This window comes from Salvelinus namaycush, chromosome 9 (assembly GCF_016432855.1).
Source record: "Salvelinus namaycush isolate Seneca chromosome 9, SaNama_1.0, whole genome shotgun sequence".
NCBI lineage: Eukaryota > Metazoa > Chordata > Actinopteri > Salmoniformes > Salmonidae > Salvelinus > Salvelinus namaycush.
In genome coordinates, this window is record NC_052315.1 from 43,871,199 (window position 1) to 43,885,451 (window position 14,253).

The 14,253-nt window shown below is 41.9% G+C and overlaps 1 protein-coding gene and 1 pseudogene across 1 annotated transcript; both read right to left on the reverse strand.

Moving 5' to 3' along the window:
• Positions 1–2,563: 2,563 nt before the first annotated feature.
• On the reverse strand, positions 2,564–4,334 carry LOC120053284 (annotated as a pseudogene).
• Positions 4,335–5,677: 1,343 nt separating this feature from the next.
• On the reverse strand, positions 5,678–11,940 carry LOC120053509 (NADH dehydrogenase [ubiquinone] 1 alpha subcomplex subunit 9, mitochondrial-like). The gene is made up of 11 exons (XM_039000641.1): positions 11,868–11,940; positions 10,002–10,172; positions 9,675–9,772; positions 9,432–9,523; positions 9,002–9,143; positions 8,709–8,811; positions 6,885–6,955; positions 6,737–6,813; positions 6,280–6,375; positions 6,032–6,098; positions 5,678–5,939 (listed from the first exon to the last, which is right to left on the reverse strand). Exons 1-11 carry the CDS (start codon positions 11,920–11,922, stop codon positions 5,769–5,771), a joined length of 1,143 nt encoding a protein of 380 aa, XP_038856569.1. The 5' UTR covers positions 11,923–11,940; the 3' UTR covers positions 5,678–5,768.
• Positions 11,941–14,253: the final 2,313 nt, after the last annotated feature.

Below are 14,253 nucleotides of genomic sequence, written 5' to 3' on the forward strand. Positions count from 1 at the left end.
TTCCCAGAAGAGTGGAGGCTGTTATAGCAGCAAAGGGGGACCAACTCCACATTAATGCCAATGATTTTGGAATGAGATGTTCAACGAGCAGGTGTCCACATACTTTGGTCAAGTAGTGTATTTTATGTCATTTATATGTCATGGTCATACTATGTCTACTCACACAAGCATCTCCCTGGGGGAATACATACACAATTGATTTTGTATTTGACCCACATATTTCCTATTTCATGGATTCTTCATTTAATCTGGTCCTCCACTGAAGATCCAGAGACTGCATACCCCAGCCAAGACGTCATTTGGAAGAGGTTTGAGCAGGCCTTCATTATGTCTTGGGGACTAGTCACCTACGCTACTGTATTCAAGGACTTACTATAAGGGCCTGAGCTGAGGTCATTGGTTCCAGATGTAGACAATACACACACACACACACACACACACAGAAATGCATGTATATTGTTCAAGCCATGTTATGACTTTAGTTGTGACTGATTAAGTTGTTAGAATCATTCCAAACACAAAATAGATTGAGTTAACCAACCATTTTCAAGTTTTGACCCAACTGTATTGTCACATAAAATACACTGTGTAATTCTTACATGTTTATTACTGATGCGCAGACATACAAGCTGGATGGGAGCACACATGACAGTGCATGGGGCTTCAAGACCTATCAGGACGAGACCAGGCAGTTTGTGCCAGAACACCCAGACTTCCTGGGAGCTCGGGTCCTCTTCACTGGGCACAGGTGACGATGTAGGTACATCCTTTAATCACAAGACTCCTCAAAATTGTCTAATCTCTTTTAGGGGAAAAAAATATGATTTATATGGACTTCATTTATTAATTACTTTCATTACTAGGTTTATTACTAAATAGGTATAGGTTGTGCAGGGTGTTGTTGACGTGTCTGATGTTTTCTTCTGGTATTTGGTGGAAGACCACTCTGGTACTTCAAGGAGGCTTTGTCTCTGCCAGGTGAGAGAAGAGTCAACCATCCCTACTTCCATGCAGGAGAAACTGGTGAGCACATGAACCCTTACATCACATCTGAAGTGTTCGTATTAAGTCTAAACTCATGTAATAAGTCTGTTACAGTATAAGCCAATTGATCCCTTGTAGTATTTTGTGTTGAGAATGAAGTTTGTACAGCACAGATAAGTGATTACTATCATCTACATTGATGACATTGATTGACCTCACTGTCATTCGCAGATGAAGACGGCACTGATATGGATGGGAGCCTACTGGATGCTCTACTGTTCAACGCGTCTTGCACCGGCCACAGCTTTTCCCTGCTGCGCCACCCAGTGGCCAAGGAGTTCTCTAGGAAGAGAGGGGTGGTGTTAAAGGTGTTGGAAGGCCCAAAGGGTTTCCCAAACTCTCAAGGAACTGGCTATGAACTCCATCAGGTGAGGCCAAGCATCGTACAAGATTGGTGGAATATCCTGGACTTGCTTAGTTACCTGCAACCGTTTATGTCATGGTATGATAGAGTAAGAATTCTGACTTTAAATGTTTTCTGTCTATGTTCCAGGTATAGCTCTGTCTCCACAGCTGAAGGACAAAGCCTTGACCTTGTGGCAGAGAAAATGGGAAACATTTGTCTCAGAGAACTCACGATGGAGACCTGCTTGGGGAGAGGCCTGGGGCAGAGTAGTGGTCATTTGGACGCTGACTGTGACAGTGGCATCACCTCAGACCTTGAGCCTGTTGCTTGTGCCCCATAAGTGTTATCATATGAAGGGAAGGATATTTGCCATGGTGTTCCCAAATGACAAATGGACACAATTAGGACAAGGTAAAGGATGCAGTTGTTATTTAAACATTATTTCATATGAATACGGAGCTCCAGACAGTTTGGCAAATTAAGTTTGAGAAGAAAAAGAACGAGCTCATATCGCCCTCCAGTGGATTTGGTTTGTATAACACTCCTGTAAAAAAAACAATCAGCAGACCACACTGCTGTCAGTTCCCACAAAATGGAGGCCCCTGACAAGAGTTGACAGGAGTGAAATTCACTAGTCAGATAGTCATGAAAGGACGCTGTTTGTCAAATGCCTTTGTATGAAAACAATTATTTTTCTTCTGTTGCGGAAGATTGTATTTGCATTTTAATTGCGAATTCAGGGAGGCTCTATATGGTAATAGTGGCATAAGGTGCACTGTGTGAAAATGCTTACACTGTATAAACTGACCAGCTAGTCTTTGATTTATTTAATTGTGTTGGAGGCCGATAATGTATTTAAGAAAGCAAACATGATTTTGTTATGGGATTTAATGGAGAACATGGTCATTTTATTTCTTTTTCAGATTTAGTCTGGAAATAAGCTACATTTCATTCATTATACCTATTTTAACAAGGTATACACGTTATGACAAACTAATGTAGGCAGCCTTAAGCATGGACACACAATTCTCTATGAAGATTTTTGATTGTATTTGGTAAGTAGTGAAAACGTTTTGAGTAAATTGAAGGAAAACATCAAAGATTAGTACTATTATAATTTTTTTGCTGTGTTACAAATAATTTATTATGCCCATTCAATTTATTTCCATAGACAATAAATGTATCTCTCCAATAGTGCACGACCCTATAAACCTTTATCGACTGCTGGTGTTGAACTGGGAGAAGTAACTGTCATCTGGGATGTTAGTGTACACATTATCCAAGTACTTTTTCCTGAAAAGAGAAGAAAAATGCATTTGGCATTTGATAGTGTATGTCATCTATTGTTGGGCAGGTCAGCACATTGTTGTTGATTTGTTCCGTCCGCTAATCCTGTTGGTGACAGTTTCTTCTGCCCAATTTAATTCACAATTCAAAATAAAATGACTGACATCAAGCATGTGAATGATACTGTACATTAATGGACTGAAAACAACAAACAGATCAAAAGGTGTACAGGTGTGTCCATGTGTCTAAACCTAATCCATGTGGAAAGCTTCTTACTGCTCACGGTGGGCCTCAGACAGCTGTGCGTTGGCGTTATCCAGGGTGTGACGGAGCTGCTTGTTGATGCAGGCCTGCCGTCTCTCCAGTAGTAGGGCGGTGCGAGCTGAGGTCACACAGAACCGATCATGGCGGAGCTCCTCCTTCTGCTGCTCAGCCTGCACAACCAAACATGAAGAGAGAGTTTCATTCCATTCGATGCTTCTCGATGAGAAAAAATAAGAATTGGAATTTAATTTTCATTCCTGAATTGAACTGGAATTGACCCAAAACCTGGTCTCCATTCATGGTTGTTGCTATCCACCCCATTTCCTCTTTTAGAAGTGTTTAATTGTCAAATATCTTTGACTGCTCAACGCAGACATCTCAAAACAGGCAAAAGAAACAGACAGATGTGGCAGATGTACACTCTTCTCCTCTATCCGTTGCTGATGGCAGTCGATGACGTGCTGCAGCTGCTCGTTTGTGAGGCTTTGCAACTGTCAGGCCCGAGGTGGGGTAGACCCAGCACACTGATGCCCTGCTCCTGGCTCTTACTCAGCAGCTCCCCCTGAAGCTGGTTTAGGATGTCTGTCCTGTTGTCCTCCTGCTGCCACTTTTTCCACTGCTTCTCTGCATTCTCTGCTGCCTACAAACAGAGACAATGTCACATAGTAAACATATTTTGACAGAAGGATGTCCTATTCCACTACATACAAAGAACAGGAATGACTGCCACACCTGGTTAGAAAAGGCTACTGTACTACCAATACTAATAACGCACCTTTGCCAGTTTGACAACCACACCTGGTTAAGCATCAGGTAAAGTATAATGACTCACCTTTGCCAGATTGAAATCCTTTGTAGCCAGGGCTGCGGCTCTCCTCCTCGATCTTCTGGAGCTGGAGAGCTTGGATGTCCAGCTCCACTCTGTCCTGGTCATACTGCTGCTCTGCAATGGTGAGGCAGAGAGTGTTTGAGATGAGGCAGTGTGAATGTATGAGAGTCTAGCGACAGGCCAGTTGGTGTTGAGTTGTTTCCTACCTTCCAGTCTCTGCTGGTGTCGTGCTGTGGCCAGCTCATGTTGCTGCTGGACGGACCACTCTCTGAGCTGCTCCTGCTGCTGCTTCAGCCTCCCCTGGCTGTCTGGATCCTCACCCACAAGCCCCGGCAGCATCTGGATCCCGTCCTGATTCATAACTTTGTCCGGATTGCTTAAGTCATACTCTCGTCGGCTCCACCTCGGCTGGAAGTCCTCTATGGCTCCCTGCAGCAGACGCTCATCCTTGAGTTGGCGTTGTTTAAGTAGAGAGGCAGCCTTGTCGTTACACACCGCATCTGCAGCTAGAGGGCATGCATTCGACAGACAGCCTATGACACTAGCTACTAAACAGAATTCCATTGAATCTCATGAATAGAAGCTTATAGAGCTCTATTATAGGCCTATCAATCATCACATTGAATTGAAACACCTTAGTCCTTTGTGTTTTTGCCAGATATAAAAACGTCCGCCCATACTGTATTTTATTGCACTTACCATATGCTTTTAGTGACTCTGGCTTTTCTTTTTTCTTTCTTTCATTCACTTGGGATTCAAGAGCCACTTTATCTGTCAGTAAGAGAAAATTGTGACAAAATGGCTTTACAACTAACATGAATGGACAGATGTCACAGCCGGTTACAAAGTTGTAATAATTTACCCCAATTGTTCTAACTTTAGCATTGAAAATCCTATCTTGACGTTGCGCCTCTCCAAACTATCCGCAGCAATGCGGTCCGAAAGTAATTCTATATTGTACATTTTCTATCTTGTAATGAGGTTTTCCCGTACTGTCTCGCTGCAGTTAGAATCAAAGAACGATGGGCCGAATGCACTCCGCCAACATATTCGTTGCTAGGATACCTGGCTTCCCGATACTTTCAGGTCTTCTGGGTCTCAAACTAGTATTCTGCCAGCGACACAAATGACGTCACCTTTGTATGGTAATGAAATCAAAGCTTGCCATGAGGTACTTGAAATACTCAGTAGGGTTTCTACTAAGCAAATATGTTTAGTTTGAGGGGTCGGCCTGCTGCTGGCTTTTCACTCCGCCCCCAATGCAATATTTTTGGGGAACTGGCTCTATGCACACTCACTGCACTCTACCCACACACATACTACACTGACACTCCAATACACACACACACACACATGCTGCTGCTACTCTGTTTATAAATTCTGATTGCCTTGTCACTGTTACCCCTACCTACATGTACATACTGTATTACCTCGTACCCCTGCACATTGGCTTGGCACTGTACTCCTTGTATTGTCTTACTATTACTTTTTAACTCTGCATTCTTTGGAAAGGGCTCATAAGTAAGCATTTCACGGTTAAGTCTACACCTGTTCTATTTGGCGCATGTGACCATTTTGTTTATTTGATTACATTGTAATAGACTGTACATGGGATATATTTAGCTTGAAGAGAACTCTTCTGTCTCAGCTAAAATGGGGTGAGAAATACTCAGTAGGGTCTCTACTAACCAAATAGTTAGTTTTGGAAGGTGAGTGTCCTACATATCCTGCAGCACTTTGTTCTCCATATCCCCCAATGTAATATACTGTACATGGGATACATATTGGCTTGTAGAGAACTTTTCAACACCTCTCAGCTAAAGTGGGGTGACTTTTTTGCTACACAATGAAAGTCATTTTCATGGATCCATGGAATCCATTAAAGACTAAACACAGTCATGACAAAATAGTTTGACTCATTTATTTATGTACAGAATATTTGTATAGGAGGATCAGCCTGTGGCTATAGTGGTGGTGCTGGGCTGATAGACAAGCTACTCAATAGTTAACTGTCTTGGCTGGCTTGGTATCGGCCAGCTCAGCCTCCAGGAAGCGGAAGCGGCGGTGGCGACGCAGGACCTCAATGGCCTTCTGCTCTACAGAGGCAGGGACGATGCCCAGGTCCTCCAAGCCAGGAAGCCCTGGATACTTCATATCTGTGGTGTGGAACTAGAACAAACACATTCATGTCATCACACAAATCCATCATAAGACAGTGTAAAAATAAGCTTTACAAGGCTGTTCATGTTGCTTTTTCTTACCCGATCTACTTTGTCAGGAGTTGTCCAAGGCTCGAATGGGTTCATTGCAAAGAAACTTGCAACAAGACTGAAACCAGAGACAAAGGTAAGACATTTTTATCACAGTATCTGAAAGGATTGCATTTAACCAAGCTTCCTTGCCACCTCAACAGCTTGGCACACAACTTTATCAGACAGCCTATACAGTACATTTTCTTCTGAGACTAATTGAGGTTACCATGCAGAACCAGCAGTGGGTGCATACTCACTGATAGAGAGGGCGTGGGAGTGGGTAGGGCACAAAGGGCCTGTGTGCCACAGCATATACATACTCCACCAGATCATGAAGGAGATAACGGTTAGGTCTGTGTGATGGAAAAACAAATCTAACCAAATGGCTGAGAAACAGGTTGGTTGCTACTGACCTTTTAAAAATAATGTACTGCATGTGTGAATGAAATTGCCATTGCACAATCTATTTTATTTTAGATTCAAGAAAAGTCCCATATCCTGGATGAGAACAAGATACAAACCAATGGCACACAAAGAGCAACTCATCAATGAGATGATCAATCGTTTATGACTTATACTAGGTTTACCTTATATTCATTGATAATGAACAGTTTCTAGTCAACGGATTGAATGTTACTTCATTCTCTGAACTGATTAATGCAATTGACACATCCCTAACAAAACAGACAAGTCAAGCCCATAACAAGTCCTTACCCGACTAGTGCATATGTCTTTCCATTAGCATCAGGGTCTTTGATGGCGTTGATGATAGCCTTTGCCACATCCACCACCTGAGAAGAGCAGAAGCAGAGTGAGTCTGTTGAGTACACAGGGCTGACATCATGAGGACAGACACACTCACATGAACAGGCTGCTTCACGGTCTTCTTTCCCATGGAGATAAGAGGCACAGCACTCCCAAACCAACGCATGTCTGTGCAATGGGGGGGGACAAATTCAAAACAATGACTGAGAACTCATCCTGTTTTAAACGACAATAGCATTGCATCAAGACCAATTGGAACTGTTAGATCACCTTAACTTCTTATGGCTGCAGGGGCAGTATTGAGTAGCTTGGATGAAAGGTGCCCATAGTAAACTGCCTGCTCCTCAGTCCCAGTTGCTAATATATGCATATTATTATTCGTATTGGATAGAAACCACTCTGAAGTTTCTAAAACTGTTTGAATGATGTCTGAGTATAACAGAACTCATATGACAGGCAAAAACCTGAGAAAAAATCCAAACAGGAAGTGGGAATTCTGAGGCTGGTCGATTTTCAACCAAGATCCTATTGAATTCACAGTGAGATATGGATGAGTTTGCACTTTCTACGGCTTCCACTAGATGTCAACAGTCTTGAGAACCTTGTCTGATGCCTCTACTGTGAAGTGGGGCCGAAGGAGACAGGAATTAGTCAGGTCTATCATGACCTGACCATGCGCGTTCACATGAGAGGGAGCTATGTTCCATCGCACATCTAAAGTCAATGTAATTCTCCGGTTGGAATGTTATTCAAGATTTATGTTAAACATTCTAAAGATTGATTCAATACATTGTTTGACATGTTTCTACTGACTGTTACGGAACTTTTGGACATTTCGTCTGCTTTTAGTGAACGCGCTTCCTGACGTTGGATTTGTTTACCAAACACGCTAACAAAAATAGCTATTTGGACATAAATGATGGACATTACCGAACAAAACAAACATTTCTTGTGGGAGTCCTGGGAGTGTATTCCGACAAAGATCAGCAAATGTAAGTGAAGATTTATAATGCTTTTTATGAGTTTTGTTGACTGCACAATTTGGCGGGTAACTGTATGGCTTGCTTGTGGCTGAACGCTGTTTTCAGATTATTGAATATTGTGTTTTGCCGTAAAGCTTTTTGAAATCTGACACAGCGGTTGCATTAAGAACAAGTGTATCTTTAATTCTATGTAAAACATGTATCTTTCATCAAAGTTTATGATGAGTATTTATGTTATTTGACGTGGCTCTCTGCAATTTCTCCGGATATTTTGAAGGCATTTCTGAACATGGCGCCAATGTAAACTGAGGTTTTTGGATATAAATATGAACTTTACCGAACAAAACATATATGTATTGTGTAACATGAAGTCCTATGAGTGTCATCTGATGAAGATCATCAAAGGTTAGTGATTAATTTTCTCTTTCTGCTTTTTGTGACTCCTGTCTTTGGCTGGAAAAATGACTGTTTGTCTGTGATTTTGCGGTGACCTAACAATCGTTTGTGGCGCTTTCGCTGAAAAGCCTATTTGAAATCGGCCACTTTGGTGAGATTAACAACAAGATTACCTTTGAAATGGTATAAAATACATGTATGTTTGAGGAATTGTAATTATGAGATTTCTGTTGTTTGAATTTGGCGCCCTGCACTTTCACTGGCTGTTGTCATATCACCCCGTTAACGGGATTGCAGCCATAAAAAGTTAAACAAATCTTTATTTTGGCCACACTGCAAATTCAAGTGTTCAACCATGCAACAAACAGCTCCCTCCACAGTTGTCATTCCTATACAGTCAACGAAGGCTGTGTAATTATGCTAACATGATCCCACAAATATTGACACTGTCTGCTTAGCATTCTGACAAGTCACAAATAAAAGATCATTTCACTTTTGAACTGTTTTTACACTGAAATTAACTCTATGCTCTGCTAACTCACTGGCAAAATGGTTGAAGAATCTGTCTTCCCTTCCAAACATCTCAGAGGGCTTCATGATGATGGCATCAGGGAATTCTTCTCTCACAGCCATCTCACCTACTGCCTGCAAGGTAACATCACACATGACTTCATCATGACATATTAAACCAAATGTCAAGCTTTACCGATTTTCACCCATCTGAATATTCAGAATTGTTACGCATATCAGGCAAATAAATCAATATTTGAACCTAAAATGAAATATGTTCAAATGACACTGAAAGAGTTCAACCGTGCCCTGCATTGGCCAGTACCTTGTTCCTAAGGTATTTGGAGGGGCTGCGGATGTCAGCGTTGAGGTGAGATACGTGGATCAGCTTTGTGATGCCTGCCTCCCTGGTGGCCTTGGCAATCTGCTGAGGGATGCTCACATAGGTGTCCTCAAAGGGATAGTTCCTTTATACACAGGAAGAGGAAGAACAGAACACTGAGTACAGCCAAGTACATCAAACATTTTCCAGAAAGCTGTAAAATAAGTGTACCCAATGGTGGAAGCACTGTTGAGGTCCTTTGCTCCACTAAGGAGTAAGTCAAGCCTCACTGGTGTAGTTAAAAGTAGGGAGATTCATATATTGATGGAGTGATGGAGCAACTCTTTATAAGAATGTTAACCACCAGTGGGTTCTTTTTAGGTACAATGTATTTCTCAAAAATATTTTCTGTGTTTAGTCAGTTGGGCCATACTTCGTCTCCCACTCTCGTCCCACCAAGTTGATAACCACATTGGAGTGCGCCAAGGCTTCTCTGATAGAATCCTTGTTCCTGGCATCCCACTCCTGAAATAAAGTAAGATGGAGGGGAACATATGAGGCGTGGCATAACTTGGCATGAGAAAAAAACAACACTTAGCTAACAAATGACGAGATGAAGGGACTTCAAAATGAAATGGTTTGAGATGTCACACCTGATAAATAGTATTTCTCTCACCATAAAGATGATCTGGCCGAGATCCCCCATGGGCCTGAGGTACATGAGGTCATACTGGTCACACCGGTGAGGAATCACAATCTGAGAACCCATACGACCTGCAAAACCGCTAGACAGGTCAACAAACACATAACTGCTCCATAGGAAACCCTTGTATGCAGTCACTACAGTGTATCCAAAAAGGATTAGCACATTACCAAACAAATGAAGGCATCCCTCACAATCACATAGAAACATAAGACATAAGTAAAAGAAGACCAAGGAGCTGCTATGTCATTTGAAAGGTTATCATGTGAAGCCTTTGGGACAGATGATGGTGAAACTTACCCAGGCGGTTGACAACATATCTGCCCAGGAAGCCGGTGGCTCCGAAGACTGTGGCTGCTACCCCACTGGAGGAGGAGCGCCCCCCTTTCCCTCTGGGGATGACAGCATGGTGGACCTTCCTCTGCTGGACTGTCAAAGGGATGGCTGACAGCACCACAGGGGAGCAGGATCCTGCAGGGGGAGCAGTGCAGAGGACGCTGTAGTCAAATTGCCCAAATCAGAAATTGTCAACCAACCAAAAACATAGGCCTAGTTAGCGATGTTGCATGAGATCACAAACAGATCTTAAATTACATTTTTTACCCCTTTTTTCCTCCCCAAATTTGTCATATCCAATTGGTAGTTAGTCTTAGTAGAAAGAGGAGGAAGGGAAGCACTACTAAGGTACACAATAGTATATTTGGTATACAGAAGGTGCTCTAAAAGGGGTAAATTGGTAATCAAAAAGAAAGGAGGACCAAGGCACTCTTAATTATAATTATATGAAGAGTGCCTTGGTCCTCCTTTCTTTTTGGTAGTTAGTCTTGTCCCATCGCTGCAACTCCCCTACTGACTCGGAAGAGGCGAAGGTCGAGAGCCATGCGTTCTCCGAAACACGACCCTGCCAAGCCGCGCTGCTTCTTGACACACTGCTTGCTTAAGCCGGAAGCCAGCCGCACCAATGTGTCAGAGGAAACACCGTCCAGCTGGCGACTGAAGTCAGCTTGCCCGCCATAAGGAGTCGCTAGAGCGCGATGAGACAAGGAAATCCCGGCCGCCCAAACCCTCCCCTAACCTGGACGATGCTGGGCTGTGACACAGCCTGGGATTGAACCAGGATTTGTAGCCTCAAGCACTGCGATGTAGTGCCTTAGACCGCTGCGCTTCTCAGGAGGCCACAAACAGATCTTTTAACTACTTTTGGGACACAACATCAGGAGTCTGTATTTGTTGGATTCCCTGAGTTGTGAATCCTTCTGGTGGGTGGCGACAGAAAACAACCCTACCAGAATATAGCCGGCTACACCCCCCCCCCAAAAAAAAATCCTGTCAACAAAGGCATATGTATAATCTATAGGAACTCTACTTACCAGATGTAAAGTGAAATGTGACCCTCGCTATCAAATAAAAGTCTGAATCCAACTTTTGTCCAAAAGGCACCATATTCCTGCTATGTAGACAGTGGTCGATTTTGTGGTAGGAAGTCTTGCGTGAAATGCGTGGTTTAATGGCAGCCCGCTGTCTAACTCAACAGGAATATGATACACAACTCAGGGAGCCCAACCAATAGACAGACTCCCGATGTTGTGTCCCAAAGCTACTTTTAACTAACCTTAGTATTGGTCACTGGGATACAACGAAGGTCCACTAAATAGGTACCACAGTAAACAGCAGACATAACCTGGCATGCATATTGACAACCACGGTCTGTCTAGACGAACTAGCTAGGTAACGTTAGCTAGTTGGCTAACTAAATGGGGAAATTGGGAGATAACTAGCTAACTGTTTGGCCGTGGAGTTAATCCAGTGAAAGTGATGCAAATAACTTTATAAATTGGTCATGACTGCCAAAATGGATATACAGGACTGTCAGGAGCATAGCTTTTTACTGGTTTACATATGACATGGTGCTAGAAACCAGATCGCTACGTAGTTAGTCGTATTCGTCGGCAAGAGTTAGCTAGCTAACCGGCTCCTGTTAGTTACCTAGCTAACGTTAGCTCGCTATCTTAGCTAGGTCATAGAACAAACAGCGTCACAGATGGTTGCAACGTTGCTTAAAAACAATTATGTGTTCAGGATAAACATTATTGTTCCCACTCTCGCAACAGTGCAGCTATCAGTGCATTTCTATAATATAAAATTGCATGTTTTGGTGTTACTCACTAGAAAACCTGGGAAGGACACTCGCAGGACGGCTAACGAGCACAGCAGCCGCCATGTTTCTTGCTACGGTATGACAGACCGGTCAAAAGCAAATCAACCGAAAAATTCAATTCTGCGTTTTTCGTGGAGGTAATAGATTTCTGCATGTAGGTATGTATCTTGTTTGTATAGGTACCTTGTTTTATGTTTGTTTGAACATTGTATAATTAACGTGTTGACAATGTAAATGTCGGTAATTTGCTATAATGTAATCACTGTTTTGAAACGTTACCAGCCAGCCAGGGGCTGAAGATGGAAATTATCATAGTGATCCTATTAAATTACTAGTATTCCAATTCATAATGCTATGGAAATTAGCCTGTCGTCAAATATGGTGTAATATTAATAAATTCTATAAAAAAAGATTGATCATCAGGTATTCTTACTGATCTTATAATATATTTTTGCTCTTGCAGTGCATTGTTCTTCTGTGTTATTAAGGTGACCAAACCGGTGTGATGATGATATAACTTGATCCGGTGGAATCGATACGAGCGCTCCGTAAGCCACGCCCCAGTGGGCAGAGCTAGGCACGTTCAAATCAAATCAAATGAAATTGTATTGGTCACATATACGTGTTTAGCAGATGTTATTGCGGATGTAGCGAAATGCTTGTGCTTCTATTTCCGACCGTGCAGCAATATCTAACAAGTATTATCTAAAAATTCCACAGCAAATACCTAATACACACAAATCTAAGTCTAAGGATTGGTACATGTTTTAATATGATGAAAAGCCTCTCATTTTACAAAAAAGTGGGTCCGCCATGGTTCTGTGTAGCCTAGTTTTGCTAATATATTTGAGACCAGTGTATTGCAGTTAAATTCGTCTTTGATTTAATAAGTCAAATATATTTTGACTAGTAAACAGGGAAACAACAACGAGTCTCCGGGCATCGCTTACTAGGCTACCTAAATTATTGGGATCATCTGGTTACCACAAGTCTTACAATACATTGAGCCCGTTGACAAAACAGACCATGGAACGCCTTTTCCCAATAAAGTCCGCGGTGCGTCTGTGTAAATTATGCGATTATAATGGAGACAGTTTTATAGCAGTAAATGGCATCTATTAATTTACTCATACAGTATTTCTAAGTAGAAGCCATATGAGCCAGGGAAACTAATTGTTCTCACTTTATGATAGAACATTCAGATTTGTCTGTCTGACTGTTGGGGTTCTGTACCGGAATTATTGGAAGTTTCTTGTGATCACGACAAAACTACCTACATTTGCTCAAATAGAGATATAATTTAATTGTGTTTCAATGAAACGATGGGCCTGGATGAGCATAGAACATTCCGTTTTCTGCCTAAGTGTGGCGCTGTTTACCGCATTTATCTGGATTATCTTGTGACCAGAACAAAGCGATTTATTTGACTCAACTATAGACTGAAATAAATGGTGTTTCTTAATGAAAAAATAATAATAAACAGGACATTTAATGATACCTGAATTGACTCAGAAAAGTAACATAAGAAGGCTTACAGTATCACAGCTAGGTCAAACAGGTGTGCCTGAGGCTCTTGGACTGCTACTAGCCTGTTGTTTCCTACATTGGTTCTTTCTCCCCCTCAAGTCACTGACCCCACACAGACAGAAACTTGCATTCCATTACTTACCATGACGTCTTTATGAAAAGCCATCTTTCCAGCTGACCAGGGCTCAGGTCAAAAGTCGCGCATTATAGAGGGGAAAGTTATAGGGAATAGGGTGCCCTTTGGGACCCATAGCCTGTTGTATTTATTATGAATCAACATTAGCTGCTGACAACAATTAAAACGTTACATTTCATATTTCTGTATTTTGAAAGTTACATATCTTGATGGCTAAAACATTCTGGGACTATGTCAACAATAGACTAATTAAACAAATTCCAAAATATAGTTTTGGGGTGGAATTTTACTTTAAGTATGTGCGCTCAGGCCACTACTCTACAACACAAAATCCATGTGTATGTGTATGTGTATGTAGGTCTGTGTATGTGTGTGTCGCTGCACAGTCTCCGCTGTTCCATAAGGTCTATTTTTATCTGACTTACTGCTTGCATGACTTACTTGATGTTGAATAGAGTTCCATGTTGCAGTAGTGTAAAGTACTTAAGTAAAAATACTTTAAATCAAATCAAACTTTATTTGTCACAAGTACCGTATACAACAAGTGTAGACCTTACCGTGAAATGCTTACTTACATACAAGCCCTTAACCAACAGTGCAGTTCAAGAAGAAAATATTTACCAAATAAACTAAAGTAAAAAAATAACACAATAACATAACAATAACGAGGCTATATACAGGGGGTACCGGTACCGAGTCAGTGTGCGGGGGTACAGGTTAGAGGTAATTTG

Coding starts and splice junctions, on each gene's coding strand:
- LOC120053509 (XM_039000641.1), bottom strand. CDS start 11,922: ATGGCGGCTGCTGTGCTCGTTAGCCGTCCTGCGAGTGTCCTTCCCAGG. Junction 9,524..9,674: donor TCGGCCAGATCATCTTTATG/GTGAGAGAAATA, acceptor ACTTTATTTCAG/GAGTGGGATGCCAGGAACAA. Junction 6,956..8,708: donor ATTCTTCAACCATTTTGCCA/GTGAGTTAGCAG, acceptor CCCATTGCACAG/ACATGCGTTGGTTTGGGAGT.